The sequence below is a fragment of the Paramisgurnus dabryanus genome, chromosome 18, assembly GCF_030506205.2.
Source record: "Paramisgurnus dabryanus chromosome 18, PD_genome_1.1, whole genome shotgun sequence".
Classification (NCBI taxonomy): Eukaryota; Metazoa; Chordata; class Actinopteri; order Cypriniformes; family Cobitidae; genus Paramisgurnus; species Paramisgurnus dabryanus.
The window spans coordinates 34,024,007-34,049,237 of NC_133354.1; the positions used below are offsets into that span (position 1 = coordinate 34,024,007).

A 25,231-nucleotide genomic window follows, 5' to 3' on the forward strand; every position below is an offset into this window, starting at 1 on the left:
CATGCCGGCACGGAAAAGCATAAAAGTAATCGACGAGCTGCAGGTACGTCTTCCCTGAGGTCATTTTTTCGAGAAGCAAGATCACCTCAGGATGAAAAAATCTATGCTGCAGAGCTTTGTAAAGTCTATCATGCAGTCAAGCATCACCAATCATACAGGAGTGTAGACTGCGGGGTAAAAGTTGACAGAGAGATCTTTAGTGACTCATCTACAGCGAAGGGGATGACCTGTGGAAAATCAAAAGCTAAGGCTTTGTGTGAGAATGTCCTAGCGCCCTACTCCGTATATATACATTCAGATTACATCAAATTAAACAATCTGCCGTTTTCGGTGGCAACGGACGCATCAAATAAAGGTACGACCAAGTGTTTCCCTATTGTACTGAGATATTTTCACTTTAAGGAAGGTGTGCAACATGCACTGTTAGATTTTTATAGTGACAGCAACGAAACTTCAGAGGCTATAACAAACCAGCTTCTGGCTAAACTGGAGATTTCTGGTCTTGATGTAAAAAACATGTCTGCATTGGCAGGAGACAACGCCAGTGTCAACTATGGAAAACACAACAGTGTTTTTCAGAAATTGAAACTGGCTTAGAAGGATGTGCTACCTGCAAACTGTTTAGCCCATATCCTACACAATGCAACAAGATATGCAGCAGGCAGCCTGAATTTTGATGTTGAAAATGCTGTGCTCAAAATTTACAGCCATTTTAGCATGTCAGCAAGCAGAACAGCACAGTTAAAGGAATTCTGTGAGTTTGCGGAAATGGAAGAATGCAACCTGCTACGGCATGTCGTCACAAGGTGGTTGTCCCTGCTTCCATCTATAGACAGAATACTGAAGTATTGGACGCCCCTGACCAGCTACTTTCAGAGTGAAGGTGAGGAACAATGCTCCCAGTTTTTGTGGAAATGTTTTGGAGAGGAAAACAATGAGGTGTCTGAGACATATTTTCTTTTCCTCAGTCACATTCTAAAAGTGTTTTCAGACACAATTGAAGCACTTGAGGCCAAATCGTTCAGCATAACGTGTGTGTTTAAGGTAATGACTGAACTAAAACAGAAAATTGAGAGAAGGATGACAGACAGGTTCTTTGGCTTTACTGTGAACAGCAAACTCAAGCAGCTACCCCCTTACCTGGCAAATAAATGTGTGGAGGATTTTCTTGTTTTCTATGAAAGAGCCAAGAAATACATAAGTGAAAGATACGACTTCTCTGAGAACAGCTTTCATAGCAAAGTGGCAAAGCTTGACCTCACAACTGTTGTGTCATATGAAGAATACAGTGATGCTGTCCAGGTCTGCAATCTGAAAGACATTGATATGGATGAACTGTATGAGGAATATGCCATGGTGAAAGCTACCTTCACCTCTCCAGAAATGGAAGGTTGCCACAGTGAAGAGCGATATCTGAAACTGTTTTCCAAAGCAGCTGAACCACTTGTGAATCTCAGGAAGATCAGTGCCTATATTTTCTCCATCCCATGCAGCAATGCACACACAGAACGAATCTTTTCAAAGATGACATCTGCATGGAGAAATGAGAGGAATCGTCTGGATGTGGACAGCGTCAAAGCTGAGCTCCAAGTCTGTGTCAATTTCACCTTTCCCTGCACAGATGTGTACAAGAAGTTTCTTGGAAACAAAAAACTCTTGGATGCCGCCAGGAAAGTATTGCAGATAGACAATCAACTATTTGGTGAGTACATTAGTCTTATGTGTTCTATGTAGTCTTATGTGTGTTCACAAATCTGATGCAGCTAGTTTACTGTGTATTGTATTTAATGAAGCATATAGGCTACACTCATTTCCTCTTAAGCCAAATTGATCTCTAATGCAGCATTTTGATTTTATGAATGGGCTATATGAAACATAAATATGTATTGGGTTTAAAACAATACAGAGTTTTAAAGGCTGATAACACTCCCTGTTTTATGTGTACCGCAGGAGATGAACAAGCCCGGGGCAATGGGGGCTTGCCTTGGTGGCCATGATGACCATAGAGGTGCTGTTGTCGCCTGAGCTGCTGTTTTTTTTTTCTAAGAACTAAAATGTGTATTTTTTATTTTTGCATTAATTATTTGTTTATGTATTCCAGAAGTCCAGATATGTTATGTTTTCTGGCACTGTGCCAGTCTGCCAGATTATTTTATTTATTTTATTTCCAGAAGTCCAGAAATTTTGTGTTGTCAGGCACTGGGCACTTTGTTTTTGAAACAATACAAATTCTTTGAACAAACACTTTTTTGCCTCTTCTTTTACACATAGGTCTACATAAAATTGTCCGGCAATGAATAGATTAGGCTTTTTCAGAATCACTGTATCATGATACCATAGATATAATGGACAAAATTGTATTACGAGTACATTGTAGGTGCGAGTCCTATGCAATCATTCTTGCCTCACTAAATGCCGCAAAGTGTCCTCCTTTTTGGTTGTATGGAAATGGCCACCCTAGAAATAACCGGCACAATTTACCCCAACTTTTTTTCCTTAAAGGCACAACTTACCCCGCACCAGGGGCAAGTTGTGCCACAAGACCACTTTTTTCCCAAAAGCTATATTTCTGAAACAATTTATTTCAGATCCAGAGTTATTATTCTCAGGGATGCACAACATCCTGATATGTACATCCTTAAGCAGTGGCGGTCCTGGCTAGATTTACGCACTGGGTGAACCATCCCTTGACCGCCCCAGAAATAAAAGAATTACCCCCAAACCCTGCCACCAACATGTATTATTTTATTATATATAAAATATATTTTGGCCAGTGGGTGTTCTAGCTCAAAAATATTTCAGAAGTGTACCTGAATTTACAATTAAGATAAAATATCTAAGTTAGATACACTTATTTCACACATGCATCAGTTACCCAATTAAAATGATCATAACACACATTTTATTAGCAGTCGTTAACATCCTATAAAATAAGCATAACACACTACAAATTATTTAAAAAGCTATATCACTGTAGCTTACATAATGCCATGCCAATGTATATTAGAAGTTATTTAAGTTAACATATAGTGTAAAGCAATAAAAAATTACAAAGTCAGGAGGTCTGTGTGGGGCGGGGCCAGGGGGCGCCAAGGCACGGGCCACCCCCACAATTTGATTGGCCACCCCAAGTGCCCCCCCCCACACCATCAGTCTCGTCAGTATTAATTATGTACTAGTGGTCTTGCTTTTCTTAAAATAAAACTTCATATTTTACAGGGCTTTGATTTATTTATATTACATTTTTTTATTAGCTTAAAATATTAAAATATAAATTTTTGTGGAGGCTCCGCCTATGAAAAATTGTCTAGACCCGAGGAACCACTCTACCGTGACATGTTGTTATCGGAGTCAATTAGACGGCGCACACTTATAGTAACGAACGGTGGTGGCACCAAGAAAAAGCAAGGAAAAACACAGAGGACGGAGAAAGGAGTTTTATGCAGATAGTGAAAAAGGACAACAAAGTCATAGGTGAGTCAGTTGAGTTTTGATATGTTTCCTTAAATGTGGAAACCTGCGATTAGTAAGTTAGAGCTGCCAGTGTTTCCCACAGATCTGAAATTTACTTGTGGTGGTAGCTGGTGAAAAGGGCAAGCATTATTATCCACCGACAAAAAATGGTCTACTATACATGTAACAAAGAACTAATAATGTGTGACACAACACAATACTTTGATTTATAAAACATTCATATTAATTTCACATTATAGTTCATTAATCTAACCACCCCAAACTTTTTTTGCCATAAACAAAGCTGACACTGTTTGTCAAAGCACCACGAAAACACTTTATGTTTTTGCACTGATATATGAAGCAATTTGATGACCCCTTTTATCAAACTCAATTATATACAATACTATGTATACTATAGCCTATATAGACAGTGCAGGTCTATAGATTATAAATGTGACTGATGTTATAATGTTAATAACTTCTATAAGATAGGCACTTTTACTGCTTCTGCTTTCTATTTCTCTTTTGCCGATTAAAAAAAGCTTAATCCACTAATTATTTCAGATTTAAAAGTCTACTTGCTGTCCCGATGACAGACTTTACATTACAGCTTTGCGTTTTTTATATCCAGCTTTAGCGCGGTAGCGCTCACGGCCGTTCTCCGATCGACTCGGGTTTTACACAAAATATTAATCAGACTTGGGACCCGAAGTAATGAACTAGGACCGACCCGCACCCATCTGATCATTTAAAATATAAACCCGGAACCGTACGGGTCCCGCGTCCTCAGTGAAGAAAGACCTCTAATGGTAAAACTCTGCTCAAGTTCAGAAACATGAAAGGATACAATGTGACACTGAGGTTGCTTCGCGTCGCGCCCAATTCATTGAGAAACAGAGAGCACGTGAACGGACACTCAACCGGAGAGACACAACGTGCTTGCATGCAAAATGAAGCCAACTTAGATGCTATAAACACATATGCACATAAGCATATGCGACCATTTTGGTCGCAGTGTGTTCCCTGGCTGCTCCGTATGTGCTGCTGCAGTTGATCCAGTTTGCCGCGCTGGATGATGAGTTTATGACGCGTGCATCATCTTCACGGTCACCCGACCCCCACCTCTCTCTCGCGCTCTCTCTCTCTCGCGCTCTCTCTCTCGCGCTCTCTCTTTAGCGCTCTCTCTCTCTCTCTCTCTCTCTCCAAAACACGGGTCATCCAGTCGAGTTCAGAAAATACGGAAATTCGTAAAGTGATTTTTTTTTACCTGGGCGGGTCGCAATTTACCTGGGCGCAGCACCCAAGTAGAGCCTATGTATGGGAAACACTGAGAGCTAGCTCCTCTCTGTTACTGTCGAGAATGCTCATTACTAAAGTTGAAGACAACCTAACGGTACGTTAAAAGAATATATAAAGTCACGTTTGCCTTTGTAATAAATAGTGGTGTGTTAGATCCATACGGATCAGAACCCACGTTTCGACCCGCATGCGATTCGATTGTGGATTAAACAGGGATAGTTTATAATTTACACGTGTTTTAAAAGCTTGCAAATGTTAACCTTCAAGTGTTTTTAAGCAATTTAACACTAAAAAGGCACTAAGTGAGTAGATGTATGCAAAGACAGGTTGAATGTGTCCGGTCCCGTTCCAATCAGACCTAATCCTCCCTATATCCTTCAAATATTGATGTGTAAACTTTAGGGAGAGTTGCGCTATTGTGTCTCTCAGTGTATGGAATAGATCAATGAAAAACAACGTAACGTTTTTATGTGGATTGACTGTTTAAGCTGCGCCGTCTGTGTGTGCATGGGTTTATTTAAGACGACAAGTGCCCTCAATAGTCGACACACGGAGAGAGCTTTACGTTGATTCGGCGCATGCAAAAACATTAACATGTCATACGACTATGAATAAACGTTTACAATTTCCTCAGCCTCTAAACTTTCATTGCTATTAACTGTTTTCCTTTTGTTAAGTACATTTTCTGTTGCATGAAGCAGGTTTCACTTTCAGGTGCACAGGCTTTGCAAACTCTAGATAAAACACAAAGTTTAAACTAAGCATTGTCCAACATCTGATCCTGATCTAAACCAGTTTGGATTTATCTGGATTTGTCGACTCCAAACTTACTCTGAATTTTGAAAATTAAGAGTTTGTTGTTCAAATAGCTTCATGCAACAGACCATAGCCTCAGAAGCATATTTAAAGAAAACAACATAAACATTATTTTTTTCTATACATTAACTCACTTGGGCTCTGTGCAATATGCCATTTAATACAACCAAATGTAATATCTTTATTAACATGATATGCGGACAACATTCAACTTTAGGAAATAAATTAGTTTATGACTTGACAAAGTAACTGAGAAAATGCATTATTATTTCTTTAGGGACAGACAGATACAGACAATAGGTGACTTTTCTAAACAAATTAATGCAGTTCAAAGTGCTTGACAAAGAACCAATAGATACAATAATTAATAAAATTAAAAAGTATAGACCCATTAAGATACAGTACATAAAAATAGAATTTATAAGAATCGAAATATATAAAAAAATAAAATAGAATAAAATCTAATAAAATACAATACATCATTAAAAACAAAGCAAAAAAATTATATATATATATATATATATATATATATATATATATATATATATATATATATATATATATATATATATATATATATATATATATATATATATAATGCCTTATAAACTAATAAAAGATTTTTAAAATCAATTCAAAAACGTATAGGTAACCAGTGTAATGACTTTAATACAGGTGTAATATGATCTATTTTTTTAGTGTAATGGTTCTGTCATGTCTTCTTGTCTTGTTCATTGTTCATGTCTTTAATTTTGAAATCTTATGTTACAATTGTGTTACAAGTTCGGTGGATAAACATTGGGGCAAGTGACTGATAGAAATTCTATTTGGTGTTAACTAAAATAGCTTCACACGGGCTAGCTTAAGAATCATAACACAACACAGAAAACAAGTCGCATTTTTAATGCTTAATGACTTCCCTCTCTAACTCCGACCTCTTTTTCAAGTTTTTTCATCTTTTAATTTTTCTGATTTAGTCTGCACCATCTTTTGCCATCTACCCCGATGCACATAACAATCTGAACCGTGAAGTTTACATGTTTCTGATTCATGAATGTCTTAAGCGGACAGTCTGAAAGCATTAATTATTGCGTGCTACTTAATAGATTATTGTGCAATTTACAAACCAATATCATACAAGAAAATACTGGGTTCTGCTTGGGCCCCTGTGTGAATAGAGCCCTTAGAATCATCCTAATCATCCCCCTGTTACAGTGTAAAATCTTTTGTAAAAATGTGACCATATGAATTGCTACATAGAGAATATGTAAAATCTTTTTTGAAAAAGTGTTTTTATTTTTACAGTGTGGTCAAAGAACAGCAAGCCAGTTCACACCACCATTCTGAATCCTCACATCCATGTGATCGGTGACGAGGCTGCCTGCATTGCCTACATTCGCATAACGCAATACCTTGACATAAACGGCATGCCCTGTACTGCACAATCAGAGGAGTCACGGATCTGGCATCGCAAAGATGGCAAGTGGCAAATAGTCCATTTTCACCGTTCAGGCGCTCCCTCTGCCATCACAAAATAAGAGTCAGGTATTTTCTGTTTTGATAAAAGATCTTTTAAATTTTTTCTTGATTAACTTTTGAATGTCATACTTTACCAAAAAACGTTCATGAATTATTTCTTATGTTTTTGAAGTCTGTAGAAAATTTTTCACTACAAGGAATGTTTTGTGCAGCAGAAAGGATATTTAAAGTTTTAGAACTATTTACAGAAAATACCTTCTTTTTGTCGGACCGCTAAAACTGGAAACGATTTAAGTTCAGGAACACATCTTGGAGGGTCTAAATTAGCTCATTATTTGAAGTAGGGTCTAACCAGCACAACACAACTATAAGTGTATGTTTAATGGCCAAAAACATGCACAACGTTTTTAAAAGCCTAGCAAATATACAGTTAGGTCCATAAATATTGGGACAAAGGTTTTTGGGCTCTATCTTACACCCGTCACAATGCAGCGCAATGCGCAATGCAAGTGTCTTTTGCTAGTTTCCACCCTGCAAAATTATCATTTTAACGTTTAGCGCCACGTTGTTTAAATAGCAAATGCATTTGCACCCCCTTTTGCGCCCATGGGCTTTCTGGTCTGAAAAGGAGGTGTGTTCAAGCGCATTGTTGGCGCATTGCTATTTTGAGGCAACTAAAATAGACTACGCCCCGACTACGGCGGAATATGTGTTTTGTTATTTAAAGTGCGCATTATTAATATGGGCCTATAAACGGAACGACAATGCGCAATATATATAGGGTCCAGGCACGTGCACAGATAGGGCTCAACCTGTGCAGAACACATGCCCTTTTTGTCCTTAACTCCGAAGTGCCCTTTTTTGAGGTTTTTAATAAAAAAATTTTTATATATAAATCAAGGCTTTTGTTAAGCATTTATGTCTGCCAGTCTGTTTTACAAATACATTCATCAAAAAAATATTATTAAAAAAACAAACTCTTTTAGGATCCGCTCAAACTGTCAGTCAAACCTCTTAACTCCGCCCCCTGAAGGCAGCGAGCTTTAAGTTCCACAGCAGTCAGAGCAGCTGAACGTCTTGCGACGGTAAATAAATATCTTGTTGTTTGAGTACAATGCCGGCACATTAAGAAAGTAACACTTGTATGTCTATAACGGCGCATGTTTTATAAATTTGAGCTGAATTATTCATAGACAGGATTGGGCGAGTGGGCAATCAGGGGGCACCAAGGGCTCCAAACTGCGACCAAATGGAGTTTTTGACAAAGCGCGAGCAGTTTTTTAAACAACTGTTTACGCATGTGAAGGGCACCCCTGACAACAAAACAGAACGCAGGGTCGGGTTTTTACCGCTTTTTTGCATGACGCGTATTAATCGTTTAACTATGCAGCCTGGGTCAACACATTTCAGACCCGCGAGAAGACGCGCCTGCGCGGGTAAATGTCTATCCTACATTAACACCAAAAACATTAGAGATTAAAGGTCTTAGACATCAGATGCCCAGTTAAGGAAAACTGGATAGAAGACGAGAAACATGTAAAGGATACAAGTATGTACAGTATATTGCCTTGTCACTCATTTCAATATATCTGGATATAACTTATTGTATATGTATGTATCTTATGCCTTGACTTAGTCAAGGGAGTTGTATGGTTATTTGGTTCATAACTTTTTATTCTGAAATCAACTGCATAGAGTCTATTTAGTATTTAGTATATTTTTTTAGTAATGCAGTTATTGGCACCTTCAAAAGACCAAGGTTCCTCAGCACAGTTTTTGCCAGGTAGGCAGAGATACATGTTGAATATGCTAATCGGATGGGTAAAGTGTAGTATAATCTCCTATTTTGATCTTTAATCTCCTATTTCCCCCTCTTCTCAATGACATACATAAACATGTTAACCAAATAATAAAAACTAGCTTATAAAACTAATCAGAATAGCTTTATTAGGACACCTGAACATTGAAGTGCGTGAAATGATGCACTATTAATTACATTTAATGTAAATGCGCTGGATGGGGGCTGATCAGAGCTTGAGACTTGTCCACCAGCAGCCCAAAACGCGGAGAGAAACCAACGCACGCAAGAATATTGATCAATGCCTTGTTTGAAACGCGGCTGCAAAACACTTTACATTGGTGTTTGCTAATTTTGCAATGTACAACATGTGAATGCTTAATGTGCCTTTTAATCACAAGTCATCAAGTGGAATCAGCTGTTCGGGATTAAATCTAACAAAGGGTGATTGTGCAAATGCAGCGAGACACGCATCTAACGCCATGCAGGTGATCCAAATCATGGCCCTCCTGTGGCTTACTCACATGAACAACACAGAACTATACATTACATACATACACAACTGAGGATATTATAAACATATTCTAACACCCAGGTAAGAGTCAAGTGTTCTGTCAGTTCACAATAATGAAAAAAGCCAACGGCATTGGCTGCAGCTTTCTCATCCAACGGGCGGATGCTGCAGATACACAAAGAAAAAAACTATAAAGGTTTAATGCTGGTAAAAAAATCAATTATATTATGGCATTTTATATTTGCGTCGATCAGTTAAAGTTATTTAAATCTTTTATACTGCATCTGCAGACGATCTGCAAACGACGCTATCATTCTATTATCTCAGTTTCACTTTCTCACGCATTCACTGTAGCCAGGCCCGGATTAACACAGTGAAGTGCCCCCCAAATATATATATATATATATATATATATATATATATATATATATATATATATATATATATATATATATATATATATATATATTTATATATATATTTATATATTTATTTATTTTAAACTAGTCATTCAGGGCTCCAGATTAACTTTTGTTATTAGGAGCACTGTAGCCCCTGACTGAAAATTTTAGGAGCGCTAGCAGAAAATTTAGGGCACACCTTAAATAAGCATGCAATGCAATTTTTGACATTTTCCCAAAATCGGAAAAAAAATTTTTTATAACCTCTCTACTGGTTGTTTTAATAATTATTATGTGGACATTCTTAATAAATACATAAATATAGCACACACCCATGATGTGAAGTGTTATTTATATATAAACAGGCTGGGGCATATTAATTTGTATGTATGAAACACAATAGTTTTAGAACAAACACGTAGGCTATATATATATATAAGGTAAAATGAAATAATAGAAAATAGGAAAATTATGAAATATTTAATAAATGGTATTGTGTAATACATGAAGTATTACTTTTTAAAATGAAGTGAATTATACTGTAAAAACAATACAAATAATAAAGATACATTACATACATGCACACATAAATATCTCAGTAGCCAAGCCATTAAAACATTTAATATATATAGATAATAAACATAATGCTATAAAAACACCAAACTAAAGGGAAACATAATTCACCGCCATGTGTGAAACTCCGTTAGACTGCCACCTAGTGGTAAATGTTTTCTTAGCACAGCTGTGCTCGTGGATCTTTCAATGCAAACCACGCAACCCACATTTTATGAGCCAAATACAAACAACTATCAATGAATGAATTAACAGATGTCTTTGATTTTGTGTCTGCGAATTTTTATATTTACGTGAATGTGCATCGATTTGTACAAACAGTCATATTTGTGAATTCAGTTGGCATATTTCGTATCATTATTTCACAATTTGTGCACGCAAAAAAGAGGATGTGCATTTGTGGATCAGGCAACGCGCGTGCATTCATCCTGTTCTGTGCATACAAGTTTTGAGACTGGTACCTACGTCTTCCGGTAGGTTAATGTAGTTGTGTTTTTTTTAGGGATGCACCGAATCCAGGATTCGGATTCGGATTCGGCCGAATACTGGGCTTTTTGACAGGGTTCGGATTCGGCCGAATCCTAGATTTTTTTCCACCGAACCGAACCCTAGGCTTGCGCTACGCTGGTCGACGTAACGCGGCCGTTGATTACACACATCGGGTGCTGACGTGGAGATGAGCTTTTTCTTTCGGTTAGCCTTGGGGGCTGTACACACCAAAACTTTTAAACACAGCTGAAAACGCCTTTAGGACGCCAAATTCCAGCTGTTTTTCAGCCGAGCCCTTGGTAGCTGTGATGCTTCAGCTGTGAGCCGGTTGGTTGCTGTGGTAATCTCCCGCCCCTCCTCCATTGTAATTGGACGGCCGTGTGAAATCTGACATTGACGAGCGGAGCTTCTCACTCAAAGTTAAATATAGTTTTCAGCGCGGAGCTGCTTGCTTATTGTAAAAACGAGCGTGTCGCAACGCATCGCTTTCATTATGCATAGGCTTATGGTAATTGTCAAAATAGTTTTTCCAACTTGTCATCCTGGCATAATGTACAATTAAAATTAAATAAAATGAAAAATACACTGCTGTGGACGTTGTTTACTTCATTAATGTGTTTTACTGTGTTAATGGAATAAGGATGCGAGTAGGATTCGGTATTCGGTTTCGGATTCGGCCAAATCTTAAACGGTGGATTCGGGATTCGGCCGAACCTAAAAAATCTGGATTCGGTGCATCCCTAGTTTTTTTATTTGTAGTTGTGTTTTTAATTTGTTGTTGTGTTTTTTAATTTGTAGTTGTGTTTTTTAATTTGTTGTAGTGTTTTTTATTTTGTAGTTGTTTTTTATTTTGTTTTAGTGTTTTTTAATTTGTTGTAGTGTTCCCCTTCGAGGGAACTCGAGCTGCGTCGCCGAAGCTACGCTATGGGAACGCCCTTTGTCAAATCAATCCAATGGTCAAGAGACACGTCATAGGGGGGTGACGTGGGAACCAGGAAGCTATAAAAAGAGCACCCGGCAAGCCGACTTCAGCTCTTTGTGCCTCAGCAAGCGAGTGTGTGTCATTATCATGTCCAAGTCCAAACAAAGTTTTAAGGAGTGTGCTTCCCCGTGTCCTCGTTTCATTACGAGCGAGGACTCGCATCGTCTCTGTGTTATGTGCCTCGGGGCACAACACGCACGATCATCTCTTGAGAGGGGTGGTTGTGCACATTGTGAAAGGATGCCGCTCCGTACGTTGCGCTCGCGGCTCGCACTCTTCAAGGAGGGTGGTGAGTCGCGTGTTCCCCACGGTTCTGACCCGCTGCTGCCGAGGCAGAGCGGAAGCTGCGATCGTGGGGATCACAACTAGATCTCGCGGACGAGCTTGAGACGGGTCTACCCCTTTCTCAGCCTTCACCCGCGGGATCTAGTGCCCCGTCTCTGGATTCGGAAGCCCGCGCTGCGGTTTCTTCCGCCCAGGGCGGGAGCACAGATTTGCATTTATCGTCGTCCGAGGAAGTCGATATTATGTCTGTGGACGTGGTGGATGCTGAGGAGCCTTTTCATTCGTCCCCCGCGTTCGATGATTTAATGGAGGTTGTCACTAATGCCGTGGCTCGCTTAAAATTAGACTGGCCGGCGGAGACACAGAGCGCGCGTCCTCAGAGCATGTTAGACGAGCGCTTTTCAAAACAGAAACCTCAACCTTCGCGGCGCAACATGCCTTTCTTTCCTGATCTCCACAGCGAGCTGTCGAGATCATGGAAAGCTCCGTATTCAGCCCATGTTCATACCCCTCACGCCACCATGTATTCCAACATTGTGGGGATGGGTGAACACGGATATTTAACGATGCCCCGGGTGGAGCAGACGCTTGCGAGCTATCTCTCCCCCGCTGCGGCGTCATCATTGAAATCGCCTTCGCTTCCCACGAAACCGGTTAGGTTAACTTCATCTTTAGTGTGTAAAGCTTATAAGTCTGCAGGGCAGGCTGGGGCTTCACTGCATACCTTAGCTGTCTTACAGGCGTACCAAGCAGAACTGCTTAAAGATTTAGATACCGAGGCGGGGGGTACGTCTGATATATTTAAAGAGCTTCGTCGAGTCACTGATGTGTCACTCAGGGCGATTAAAGAGACTGCGAAAGCCGTGGGTAGATCAATGGGAGCTCTCGTAGCCACGTAACGCTATTTATGGCTTAATCTGTCCGAGCTTAAAACCTCAGATAGGGCATTTCTCTTAGACGCAGTGTACATTCCCGGGTGTCTGAATCAGGGAGCAGACGTCCTGTCGAGACAGGGGCTGAGGCCCGGGGAGTGGAGGCTCCACCCTCAGGTGGTGGAGTCCATCTGGACGAGATTTTACCAAGCGGAAGTGGATCTGTTTGCGTCCAGAGATACGACACACTGTCCGCTATGGTTTTCTCTCACACATCCAGCACCGCTGGGACTGGATGCCAAGGTTCAGCCGTGGCCGAGGCTGCTGAGACCATTCTTCACTCCAGAGCTCCCTCCACGAGGAAGCTTCATGCCTTTAAATGGAAGGTTTTTACTTCCTGGTGCAGCAAACACCTACATGACCCTGTGAACTGCTCAATTGGTACAGTCTTGGAGTTTCTGCAGGAAAAGTTCACCGCAGGGTTATCTCCTTCTACGCTGAAGGTGTATGTGGCGGCCATCTCGGCTTACCATGTTCCTTTGGTCGGGCAATCCCTTGGGAGAGACCCGCTGGTGGTTCGCTTCCTTCGTGGCACTCGGAGGCTGAGGCCTGTAGTCCGACCCAGGGTCCCAGCTTGGGACCTGGCCGTTGTGCTGGAAGGTCTGTCCATGGCTCCGTTTGAGCCCATTGAGACAGTTCCAGTCAAGTTTGTGGCACTTAAAACAGTACTTCTGTTGGCAGTCATTTCTCTGAGGAGAGTGGGTGACCTTCAGGCCCTGTCGGTTTCCCCTACGTGCCTTGAATTCGCACCGGGGATGGTTAAGGCTTTCTTGTACCCAAGGCCCGGCTATGTGCCTAAGGTACCGACTAATGTGCCACGACCTGTCGTACTTCAGGCCCTCTGTCCTCCCCCATTTAGGGATAGGAATCAGGAAAAGCTTAACTTGGTGTGTCCAGTGCGAGCACTGGATGCCTATGTTCACAGATCCTCTTTGTGGAGGAGGTCTGAACAACTGTTTGTGTGCTTTGGCTCGCCCAAGAAAGGCCTGCCGGCGACCAAGCAGACACTCAGTAAGTGGATAGTTGAGGCTATCTCTCTGGCTTATGAGACCACTGGACGGCCTTCACCTATCGCCGTCAGGGCTCATTCTACTCGGGGTATGGCAGCCTCCAAGGCCTTGTGGCTAGGGGCTTCAATGCAGGATGTCTGTGAATCGGCAGGCTGGTCCTCTTCGCTCACATTCGTTTGGTTCTACGAGTTAGATGTTGGTGCTACGCCTGGAGCCCAGGTGCTCATGTCTTAAGCTGTGCGCGTTTTTTACACACAGACAGGCACTTGTTAGTATGGTGTTTTGGTACATTGTTCCCATAGCGTAGCTTCGGCGACGCAGCTCGAGTTCCCTCGAAGGGGAACGTCTCGGGTTACGAATGTAACCATTGTTCCCCGAGAAGGGAACGAGACGCTGCGTCTCCCTGCCATACTCCCTGCATCCCTGTCTCGCCTTGCTTCGGCACAATCTAGCTGAAGTCGGCTTGCCGGGGACTCTTTTTATAGCTTCCTGGTTCCCACGTCACCCGCCTATGACGTGTCACTTGACAATTGGATTGATTTGACATACGTGCTTCAGACGCAATCACGCAGAGGGCGTTCCCATAGAGTAGCTTCGGCGACGCAGCGTCTCGTTCCCTTCTCGGGGAACAATGGTTACATTCGTAACCCTAGACGTTTTTTTAACTTGCTGTTGTGTTTTTTATTTTGTTATGGTTTTTTATTTTGTTGTCGTGTTTTTTATTTTGTTGTAGTGTTTTTTTAACTTGCGGTTGTGTTTTTTATTTTGTTATGTTTTTTTATTTTGTTGTAGTGTTTTTTAATTTGTAGTTGTGATTCGATTTGTTGTAGTGTTTTTTAATTTGTAGTTGTGTTTTTTAATTTGCTGTAGTGTTTTTTTAACTTGCTGTTGTGTTTTTTATTAGGGCCCGAGCACACCGGGGTGTGAGGACCCTATTGTTTTTGCTCCGTTTATTATTATTCTTATTAGGGCCCGAGCACCGAGGAGCAGGCCAGAATGGCCTGCACCGTGGGTGCAAAGCCCTATTGTTTTTGCTTCGTTTATTATTATTATGGCCCGAGCACACCAGGGTGTGAGGACCCTATTGTTTTTGCTCCGTTTATTCTTCTTCTTCTTCTCCGAAATGGATTGCATTTTTGAGGGCCTAAACATACCCAAAAACTCAAGAGAACAGCCCCCCCACTACTGTCCATGGCGGCCTGACAAAGTTCAGCATTTTCGCCATGAAACAGGAAGTTGTAATAACTAAGGCATACAATGTCCAATCTGCCCCACACGTCACACGTTTGATAAGAGTCTTGGCCTGAACACATTTCAATGCCAATATTCAGCTTCAGTCCTAGCGCCACCTAGAGGTAGCAGGAAATGCCTTGTTTTACGCTGTGATTTACTGCTCTTAGAGATTTAATGAAATCATCATCATATCTGGTCAGACTGATCTTAAGCCCTTTGCGATGATAATTAGCGAAGATCTTGACTTTTCGTGTAAGGGCGTGTCCGTGGCAGCCTGGCAAAGTGTGATGTTTCGCCATGAAACAGGAAGCTGTTGTAATTCAGGCATACATTGTTCGATCTGCCCCAGACTTCACACGTTTGTTAGGGGTCCCGGCCGGAACATGTCAATATAACAATAATCAGGTACAGTCATAGCGCCACCTACGGCACACAGGCGTTGTGGCACATCAATTTTCCTTTGAATATCTACCTATATTTACCCACTTTAATTCTTATCCCCCTGGTTCACTGCTTTACTAATGCCATAGGGCAGGGATTCCCAAAGTGTGGTACGCGCACCCCCAGGGGTACGCGAGCTGCCACCAGGGGGTGCGCGAGAGGAAAAATGTAATGGCGGTCTGTTTCTTTAAGTAGGATTTTCCATACAATAAATAAATAAAAAAATGAACAGTAAACATTTCCTTTGTAATCGCTTTTATTTTAAATAAATAACTATAATTTATTAGTTTTTGATAGAAACGTAGAAGACAGCTGCTGTCCTTTTCTACGCACTGCTCTTCTGTTATGCACTGCAGCCGCTATATGCGTGCCAACTCGTTTCATTCATTCCATATATATTATAAATATGCTTAACTGACTGAAATCAGGGAAACTGTCATGTGGGACGTCTTATGATAAAGTTGTTAGTCACGAAGGAGGAGAGGGACCAAGAGAGAGAGACATTTTATGGCAAAAATAGAAATAATGAAATGTGACGAGACATGGGCACAGGATACGCGAGCAATGTGTTTTCATGCATGGTAAAGAGACCGCCAATGAATTATATAATAAAATACATAAATACTTACTGTAGAGAACTTATTAAAAGCTTTCATTTAATTTTGTTTGAAACTTGAGCTGTTATAATGAATCTGCAAACTATTATACACCTTTGGTGCGAACCGTAAAGGCTTTCATTAATGTGTTTGATGGGTCTGCACGTGACGCACTGGTAAACATGAGGAAACTTCTCATATGTCATCTATTAGCTGACGGCAGTAAGTGTACGTTTTTTCCCATAGTAAACTCGAATGGCGTCTAAATATCACAGTGGTTAAACGCATACACGGGGGCGCGCATCATCTACGCTGAGCGTAGTTTCAGATGGTGCAATAGGCGTAAATATTTTTCACAATGTTGGACGTAGCTAAGCCCGACGTAGGACTATTACACCCAACTTCTTAACGTCCGGCTAGTGCAACCGGCCCTTGGTTATTTGCGCATGATTAAACATGAGTATTTATGGTGAGAAAATAAAGCTTTATTGGATTTTTTTTTAAATGGGGATTGGGGGTGCGCCAACCCGGTTGGGACATAGAAGGGGGTCCGCAGGAAAAAAAGTTTGGGAACCCCTGCCATAGGGTAACGGTGCACATGCGTGCGAGGGCCCTTCCATCGCTGCTTGCAGCTTTAATTAGGGCCCGAGCACACCGGGGTGTGAGGACCCTATTGTTTTTGCTCCGTTTATTATTATTATTATTATTATTAGGGCCCGAGCACACCAGGGTGTGAGGACCCTATTGTTTTTGCTCCGTTTATTATTATTAGGGCCCGAGCACACCGGGGTGTGAGGACCCTATTGTTTTTGCTCCGTTTATTATTAGGGCCCGAGCACACCAGGGTGTGAGGACCCTATTGTTTTTGCTCCGTTTCTTCTTCTTCTTCTTCTTCTTCTTCTTCTTCTTCTTCTTCTCCGAAATGGATCGCATTTTTGAGGGCCTAAACATACCCGAAAACTCATGAAAATTTGCACACGCGTCAGAAGTGGCGAAAATTTACATGTAGTATAGGCGTCAGAAGTGGGCGTGTAAAAATGGCTCGATAGCGCCACCTGCAAAATTTCAAAAGAACAGCCCCCCCACTACAAAAAACTTACAGATACGAAATTTGGTAGGATCATCTATTACTCCAAGACCTACAAAAAAGTCTCTTGGAGCTAAGCTCTAAACCCCACAGGAAGTCAGCCATTTTGAATTTTCTCTGTCATTTTTTGACATTTCCAAGCGTCGTACTTTAACGAACTCCTCCTAGAGATTTAATCCGATCATCATCATATTTGGTCAGTATCATCTAAAGGCCTTTGCGATGCTAAATTGCGGAGCTTTTGACTTTTCATTGGAGGGCGTGTCCGTGGCGGCCTGGCAAAGTGTAATGTTTCGCCATGAAACAGGAAGCTGATGTAATTCAGGCATACATTGTCCGATCTGCCCCTGACTTCACACGTTTGATAAGGGTCCAGGCCTGAACACATCAACATGGCATAATTCAGTAACACTCATAGCGCCACCTAGAGGCAGCAGGAAATACCATGTTTGACGCTGTAACTTACTGCTCCTAGGTATTTAACCATATCAACATCATATTTCACCAGTGTAATCTCAAGACCTTGTGTGATGATAAAAAGCAACGACCTTGACTTTTCATTAAAGGGCGTGTCCGTGGCGGCCTGGCAAATTATCGCTAATTGAATCGCATTTTGACAGGCTAAACAACCTCAAAAAGTCATAAAACGTTGCACACACGTCAGAAGTGGCAAAAATTTACATGTGGCATAGGCGCCAGAAGTGAGCGTGCAGAAATGGCTCGATAGCGCCACCTGCAAAATTTCAAGAGAACAGCCCCGCCGCTACGAAAATCCTACAGAAACGAAATTTGGTAGGGTCATATATCACCCCAAGACCTACAAAAAAGTCTCTTGGAGTGAAGCTCTAAACCTCACAGGAAGTCAGCCATTTTGAATTTTTGCTGTGATTTCTGTGCAAATTTTGTCATTTCCAGGCTTCGTACTTTAACAAACTCCTCCTAGAGATTTTATCAGATCGTCATCATATTTGGTCAATCTCATCTAAAGGCCTTTGCGATGTTAAATTGCGGAGCTTTTGACTTTTCGTTGGAGCGCGTGTCCGTGGCGGCCTGACAAAGTTCAGCATTTCGCCATGAAAAAGGAAGTTGTTATAACTAAGGCATACAATGTCCAATCTGCCCCACACTTCACATGTTTGATAAGAGTCTTGGCCTGAACACATTTCAATGCCAATATTCAGCTTCAGTCCTAGCGCCACCTAGAGGTAGCAGGAAATGCCTTGTTTTACGCTGTGATTCACTGTTCTCAGAGATTTAATCAAATCATTATCATATCAGGTGAGACTGATCTTAAGCCCTTTGCGATGATAAATTGCGAAGATCTTGACTTTTCGTTGAAGGGCTTGTCCGTGGCGGCCTCGCAAAGAGTGATGTTTCGCCACGAGAAAGCTGTTGTAACTCAGGCATGCAATGTCCGACCTGTCACAGACATCATACGTTTGACAAGGGTCCTGGCCTCAACACATCAATGTTACAACAATCAATTACAATCATAGCGCCACCTGCTGCACAAAGGAGGTGTGGCACATCAAAGTTCCTTTGAATACCCGCCTATATTTACCCACTGAAATTTCAATCCCCCTGGTTCATTGCTTTACTAAGGCCATAGAGTGGCGGTGCACATGCGTGCGAGGGCCCTTCCATCACTGCTTGCAGTTTTAATTATTCTTCTTCTTCTTCTTCTCCGAAATGGATCGTATTTTTGAGGGCCTAAACATACCCGAAAACTCATGAAAATTTGCACACGCGTCAGAAGTGGCGAAAATTTACATGTAGTATAGGCGTCAGAAGTGGGCGTGTAAAAATGGCTCGATAGCGCCACCTGCAAAATTTCAAGAGAACAGCCCCCCCACTACGAAAAACTTACAGATACGAAATTTGGTAGGATCATCTATTACTCCAAGACCTACAAAAAAGTCTCTTGGAGCTAAGCTGTAAACCCCACAGGAAGTCAGCCATTTTGAATTTTCTCTGTCATTTTTTGACATTTCCAAGCGTCGTACTTTAACGAACTCCTCCTAGAGATTTAATCCGATCATCATCATATTTGGTCAGTATCATCTAAAGGCCTTTGCGATGCTAAATTGTGGAGCTTTTGACTTTTCATTGGAGGGCGTGTCCGTGGCGGCCTGGCAAAGTGTAATGTTTCGCCATGAAACAGGAAGCTGATGTAATTCAGGCATACATTGTCCGATCTGCCCCTGACTTCACACGTTTGATAAGGGTCCAGGCCTGAACACATCAACATGGCATAATTCAGTAACACTCATAGCGCCACCTAGAGGCAGCAGGAAATACCATGTTTGACGCTGTGACTTACTGCTCTTAGGTATTTAACCATATCAACATCATATTTCACCAGTGTAATCTCAAGACCTTGTGTGATGATAAAAAGCAACGACCTTGACTTTTCATTAAAGGGCGTGTCCGTGGCGGCCTGGCAAAGTTTCGCTAAATGAATCGCATTTTGACAGGCTAAACAAGCTCAAAAAGTCATAAAACGTTGCACACACGTCAGAAGTGGCAAAAATTTACATGTGGCATAGGCGCCAGAAGTGGGCGTGCAGAAATGGCTCGATAGCGCCACCTGCAAAATTTCAAGAGAACAGCCCCGCCGCTACGAAAATCCTACAGAAACGAAATTTGGTAGGGTCATATATCACCCCAAGACCTACAAAAAAGTCTCTTGGAGCGAAGCTCTAAACCTCACAGGAAGTCAGCCATTTTTAATTTTTGCTGTGATTTCTGTGCAAATTTTGTCATTTCCAGGCTTCGTACTTTAACGAACTCCTCCTAGAGATTTTGTCAGATCGTCATCATATTTGGTCAATCTCATCTAAAGGCCTTTGCGATGTTAAATTGCGGAGCTTTTGACTTTTCGTTGGAAGGTGTGTCCGTGGCGGCCTGACAAAGTTCAGCGTTTTCGCCATGAAACAGGAAGTTGTTATAACTAAGGCATACAATGTCCAATCTGCCCCACACTTCACATGTTTGATAAGAGTCTTGGCCTGAACACATTTTAATGCCAATATTCAGCTTCAGTCCTAGCGCCACCTAGAGGTAGCAGTAAATGCCTTGTTTTACGCTGTGATTCACTGTTCTCAGAGATTTAATCAAATCATTATCATATCAAGTGAGACTGATCTTAAGCCCTTTGCGATGATAAATTGCGAAGATCTTGACTTTTCGTTGAAGGGTGTGTCCGTGGCGGCCTCGCAAAGAGTGATGTTTCTCCATGAGAAAGCTGTTGTAACTCAGGCATGCAATGTCCGACCTGTCACAGACATCATACGTTTGACAAGGGTCCTGGCCTCAACACATCAATGTTACAACAATCAAATACAATCATAGCGCCACCTGCTGCACAAAGGAGGTGTGGCACTTCAAAGTTCCTTTGAATATCCGCCTATATTTACCCACTGAAATTTCAATCCCCCTGGTTCATTGCTTTACTAAGGCCATAGAGTGGCGGTGCACATGCGTGCGAGGGCCCTTCCATCACTGCTTGCAGTTTTAATTCTTCTTCTTCTTCTTCTTCTTCTTCTCCGAAATGGATCGCATTTTTGAGGGCCTAAACATACCCGAAAACTCATGAAAATTTGCACACGCGTCAGAAGTGGCGAAAATTTACATGTAGTAGAGGCGTCAGAAGTGGGCGTGTAGAAATGGCTCAATAGCGCCACCTGCAAAATTTCAAGAGAACAGCCCCCCTACTACGAAAAACATACAGACACGAAATTTGGTAGGGTCATCTATTACTCCAAGACCTACAAAAAAGTCTCTCGGAGCTAAGCTCTAAACCCCACAGGAAGTCAGCCATTTTGAATTTTCTCTGTCATTTTTTGACATTTCCAAGCGTCGTACTTTAACGAACTCCTCCTAGAGATTTAATCCGATCATCATCATATTTGGTCAGTATCATCTAAAGGCCTTTGCAATGCTAAATTGCGGAGCTTTTGACTTTTCATTGGAGGGCGTGTCCGTAGCGGCCTGGCAAAATGTGACGAAACAGGAAGCTGATGTAATTCAGGCATACATTGTCCGGTCTGCCCATGACTTCACACGTTTGATAAGTGTCCAGGCCTGAACACATAAACATGGCATAATTCAGTAACACTCATAGCGCCACCTAGAGGCAGCAGGAAATACCATGTTTTACGCTTTGACTTACTGGTCTTAGATATTTAACCATATCCACATCATATTTCACCAGTGTAATCTCAAGACCTTGTGTGATGATTAAAAGCAACGACCTTGACTTTTCTTTAAAGGGCGTGTCCGTGGCGGCCTGGCAAAGTATCGCTTAATGAATCGCATTTTTGACAGGCTAAACAAGCTCTAAAAGTCATAAAACGTTGTACACATGTCAAATGTGGTGAATATTTTCATGTGATATAGGCTTCAGACCTGGGGGTGTATAAATGGCCGATAGCGCCACCTGCAAAATTTCAAGAGAACAGCCCCTCCGCTACGAAAAACGTACAGATACGAAATTTGGTAGGATCATCTATCACCCCAAGAACTACAAAAAAGTCTCTTGGAGCGAAACTCTAAACCCCACAGGAAGTCAATTTTTAATTTTCATCTGTGATTGCAAATTTTGCCATTTCCAGGCTTCGTCCTTTAACGAACTCCTCCTACAGATTTAATCCAATCCTCATCATATTTGGTCAGTCTTATCTAAAGGCCTTTGCGATGTTAAATTGCGGAGATCTTGACTTTTCGTTGGAGGGTGTGTCAGTGGCGGCCTGCCAAATTTCTGTGTTTCGCAATGAAACAGGAAGTTGTTATAACTCAGGCTTACAATGTCTAATCTGACCCACGTTTCACATGTTTGATAAGTGCCCTGGCCTGAACACATAAACATGAAATTATTCACATACAGTCATAGCGCCACCTGCTGGCAGCAGGAAATGTCAGGTTTTACACTATGTTACACATCAAAGTTCGTTTGAATATCCACCTATATTTACCCACTTAAATTTAAATCCCCCTGGTTCACTCCTTTACTAAGACCATCAGGTGGCGGTGCACATGCGTGCGAGGGCCCTTCCATCGCTGCTTGCAGCTTTAATTAGGGCCCGAGCACCGAGGAGCAGGCCAGAATGGCCTGCACCGAAAGGTGCGAAGCCCTATTGTTTTTGCTCGGATTATTAGGGCCCGAGCACCGAGGAGCAGGCCAGAATGGCCTGCACCGTAGGTGCGAAGCCCTATTGTTTTTGCTCGGATTATTATTAGGGCCCGAGCACCGAGGAGCAGGCCAGAATGGCCTGCACCGAAAGGTGCGAAGCCCTATTGTTTTTGCTCGGATTTATTAGGGCTCGAGCACCGAGGAGCAGGCCAGAATGGCCTGCACCGAAAGGTGCGAAGCCCTATTGTTTTTGCTTGGATTATTATTATTAGGGCCCGAGCACCGAGGAGCAGGCCAGAATGGCCTGCACCGTAGGTGCGAAGCCCTATTGTTTTTGCTCGGATTATTATTTTTATTATTATTATTTTTTTTTTATTTTTTTTTTTTTTAACACTTTTGGACTTTTTGGGAGCCTTAACATACTCGAAAACTCTTGAAAATTGGCACAGACGTCAGAGTCGCTCGTCATCGCAGAAATCCAAAGGCTGGAACACGGGCGTGGCACGGGGGCTCTATAGCGCCCCCTGTAATGCAAAAAAAAACATTGATGCACAGATCGGGCAAAAATGTGCGCACATGTACGAGAGTTGGTACGCATATAGATCTCATCGACCCGAACAACTTTCGCCCTCTAACATTTAAGCTCCGCCCAACAGGAAGTCGGCTATTTTGGATTGTTTAAAAAATGCATGCGTTGAACTTTTAAATACTCCTCCTAGTGGATTCATGGGATTGACACCAAACGTGGTGATCATGATGCCGAGACATTGTACTTGCTAAATTGCGAAGGGATTTTTGATATCTCGAATGGTTCTGCCATGGCGAGGTGACGAATTTATGGCGAATTCAGAGAAACAGGAAGTGTCTAATATCTAAGGCAAAAATTATCTTATTGTGATGCCATGCGGGGTGTTTGTTCGTCTGAAGATTCCGATCGCATCGATGTGCCTATTGTGACTCCCGGGTATAGCGCCACCACCAGGCGCCAGGAAGTGCGTCAGTCACAAAGCTGGATTTTTTTTGACAGTTCCATGCTATGTTGTTTTAAATACTCCTTCTAGAAAAATCATGCAATTGACACCAAAAGTGGTCAACATGAAGCCGAGAGATTGTAGATGATAAATTGCGAAGGGATTTTTGATATCTCAAACGCTGTTACGATGGCAACGCGTCAAACTTTACTTTCATTTTAAAGGCATATTTAAGCCTTTCAGTTGACGCCGATGTTCTTTTAAATACTCCTTCTAGAATATTCATGCGATTGACTCCAGAAGTGGTCAACATGATGCCGAGACATTGTAGATGATAAATTGCGAAGGGATTTTTGATATCTTGAAAGCTGTTCCCATGGCAACGCCCCAAACTTTACATTTATTTCAGGCATATTTAGGGCTCTTGGCCTGCTTAGATTAACCTAAAAGTCGGCACACACATCAGAGTTGTCGGCTGTTAAGTGTGCACAAACAGGTCACACATAGGCGTGTCTCTTAAGTGGCTCACTAGCGCCCCCGTTTGTCTAAAATGTGGGTTTCTTCTACCTACAGTCCCCAAATGGCTCAGTAACAACATTAAATAGCCCACTGATATTTACCCACTTGATGCCCTTGCCCACCGTGCATCGATTTCTCGGACGCACCGTGTAGCGGTAAAAAAACGTGCGAGGGCCCGCCATTGCTGCTAGCAGCTATATTTATTATTATTATTTTTTTTTTTTTTTTAACACTTTTGGACTTTTTGGGAGCCTTAACATACTCGAAAACTCTTGAAATTTGGCACAGACGTCAGAGTCGCTCGTCATCGCAGAAATCCAAAGGCTGGAACACGGGCGTGGCACGGGGGCTCTATAGCGCCCCCTGTAATGCAAGAAAAAACATTGATGCACAGATCGGGAAAAAATGTACGCACATGTACGGGAGTTGGTACACTTATAGATCTCATCGACCCGAACAACTTTCGCCCTCTAACATTTAAGCTACGCCCAACAGGAAGTCGGCTATTTTGGATTGTTTAAAAAATGCATGCATTGAACTTTTAAATACTCCTCCTAGGGGATTCGTGCGAATGACACCAAATGTGGTGATCATGATGTCGAGACATTGTACTTGCTAAATTGCGAAGGGATTTTTGATATCTCGAACGGTTCTGCCATGGCGAGGCGACAAAGTTGTGGCGAAATCAGAGAAACAGGAAGTGTTTAATATCTAAGGTAAAAAATGTCTTATTGTGATGCCATGCGGGGTGTTTGTTCGTCTGAAGATTCCGATCGCATCGATGTGCCTATTGTGACTCCCGGGTATAGCGCCACCACCAGGCGCCAGGAAGTGTGTCAGTCATGAACTTTTAAATACTTCTCCTAGGGAATTCATACGATTGACACCAAACGTGGTGAACATGATGCTGAGACATTGGACTTGCTAAATTGCGAAGGGATTTTTGATATCTCAAACGGTGTTGCCATGACGAGGCGACAAATTTATGGCGAATTCAATGAAACAGGAAGTGTCTAATATCTAAAGCAAAAAATGTCTTATTGGGATGAAACGCAGTGTGTATGTTCGGCCAAGGATTCCGATCGCATCGATGTGCCTTTTTTGAGTCTCGGGTATAGCGCCACCAACAGGCACCAGGAAGTGTGGAAGTCACAAAAGGTGGATTTCTTGACCGTTGCATATGGTGAACTTTTAAATACTCCTCCTAGGATTTTCATGC

The 25,231-nt window shown here is 41.9% G+C and overlaps 1 protein-coding gene across 8 annotated transcripts in view; it reads left to right on the top strand.

The window, feature by feature from the left end:
• camk2a (calcium/calmodulin-dependent protein kinase II alpha) overlaps window positions 1-25,231 on the top strand; it is a 901,358-nt gene that overhangs the window by 723,918 nt on the left and 152,209 nt on the right. For 5 of the 8 annotated variants that reach the window (XM_065287692.1, XM_065287695.1, XM_065287688.1 and 2 more), the window contains one exon: window positions 6,877-7,050. The exons of 1 other annotated variant lie outside the window; for it this stretch is intronic. In XM_065287692.1, the coding sequence (XP_065143764.1) occupies window positions 6,877-7,050 (174 nt within the window). Of the gene's footprint in view, window positions 1-6,876; window positions 7,117-25,231 lie in introns of all 8 variants that reach the window. 2 more of the 8 variants (XM_065287690.1, XM_065287691.1) reach the window with 1 other exon arrangement.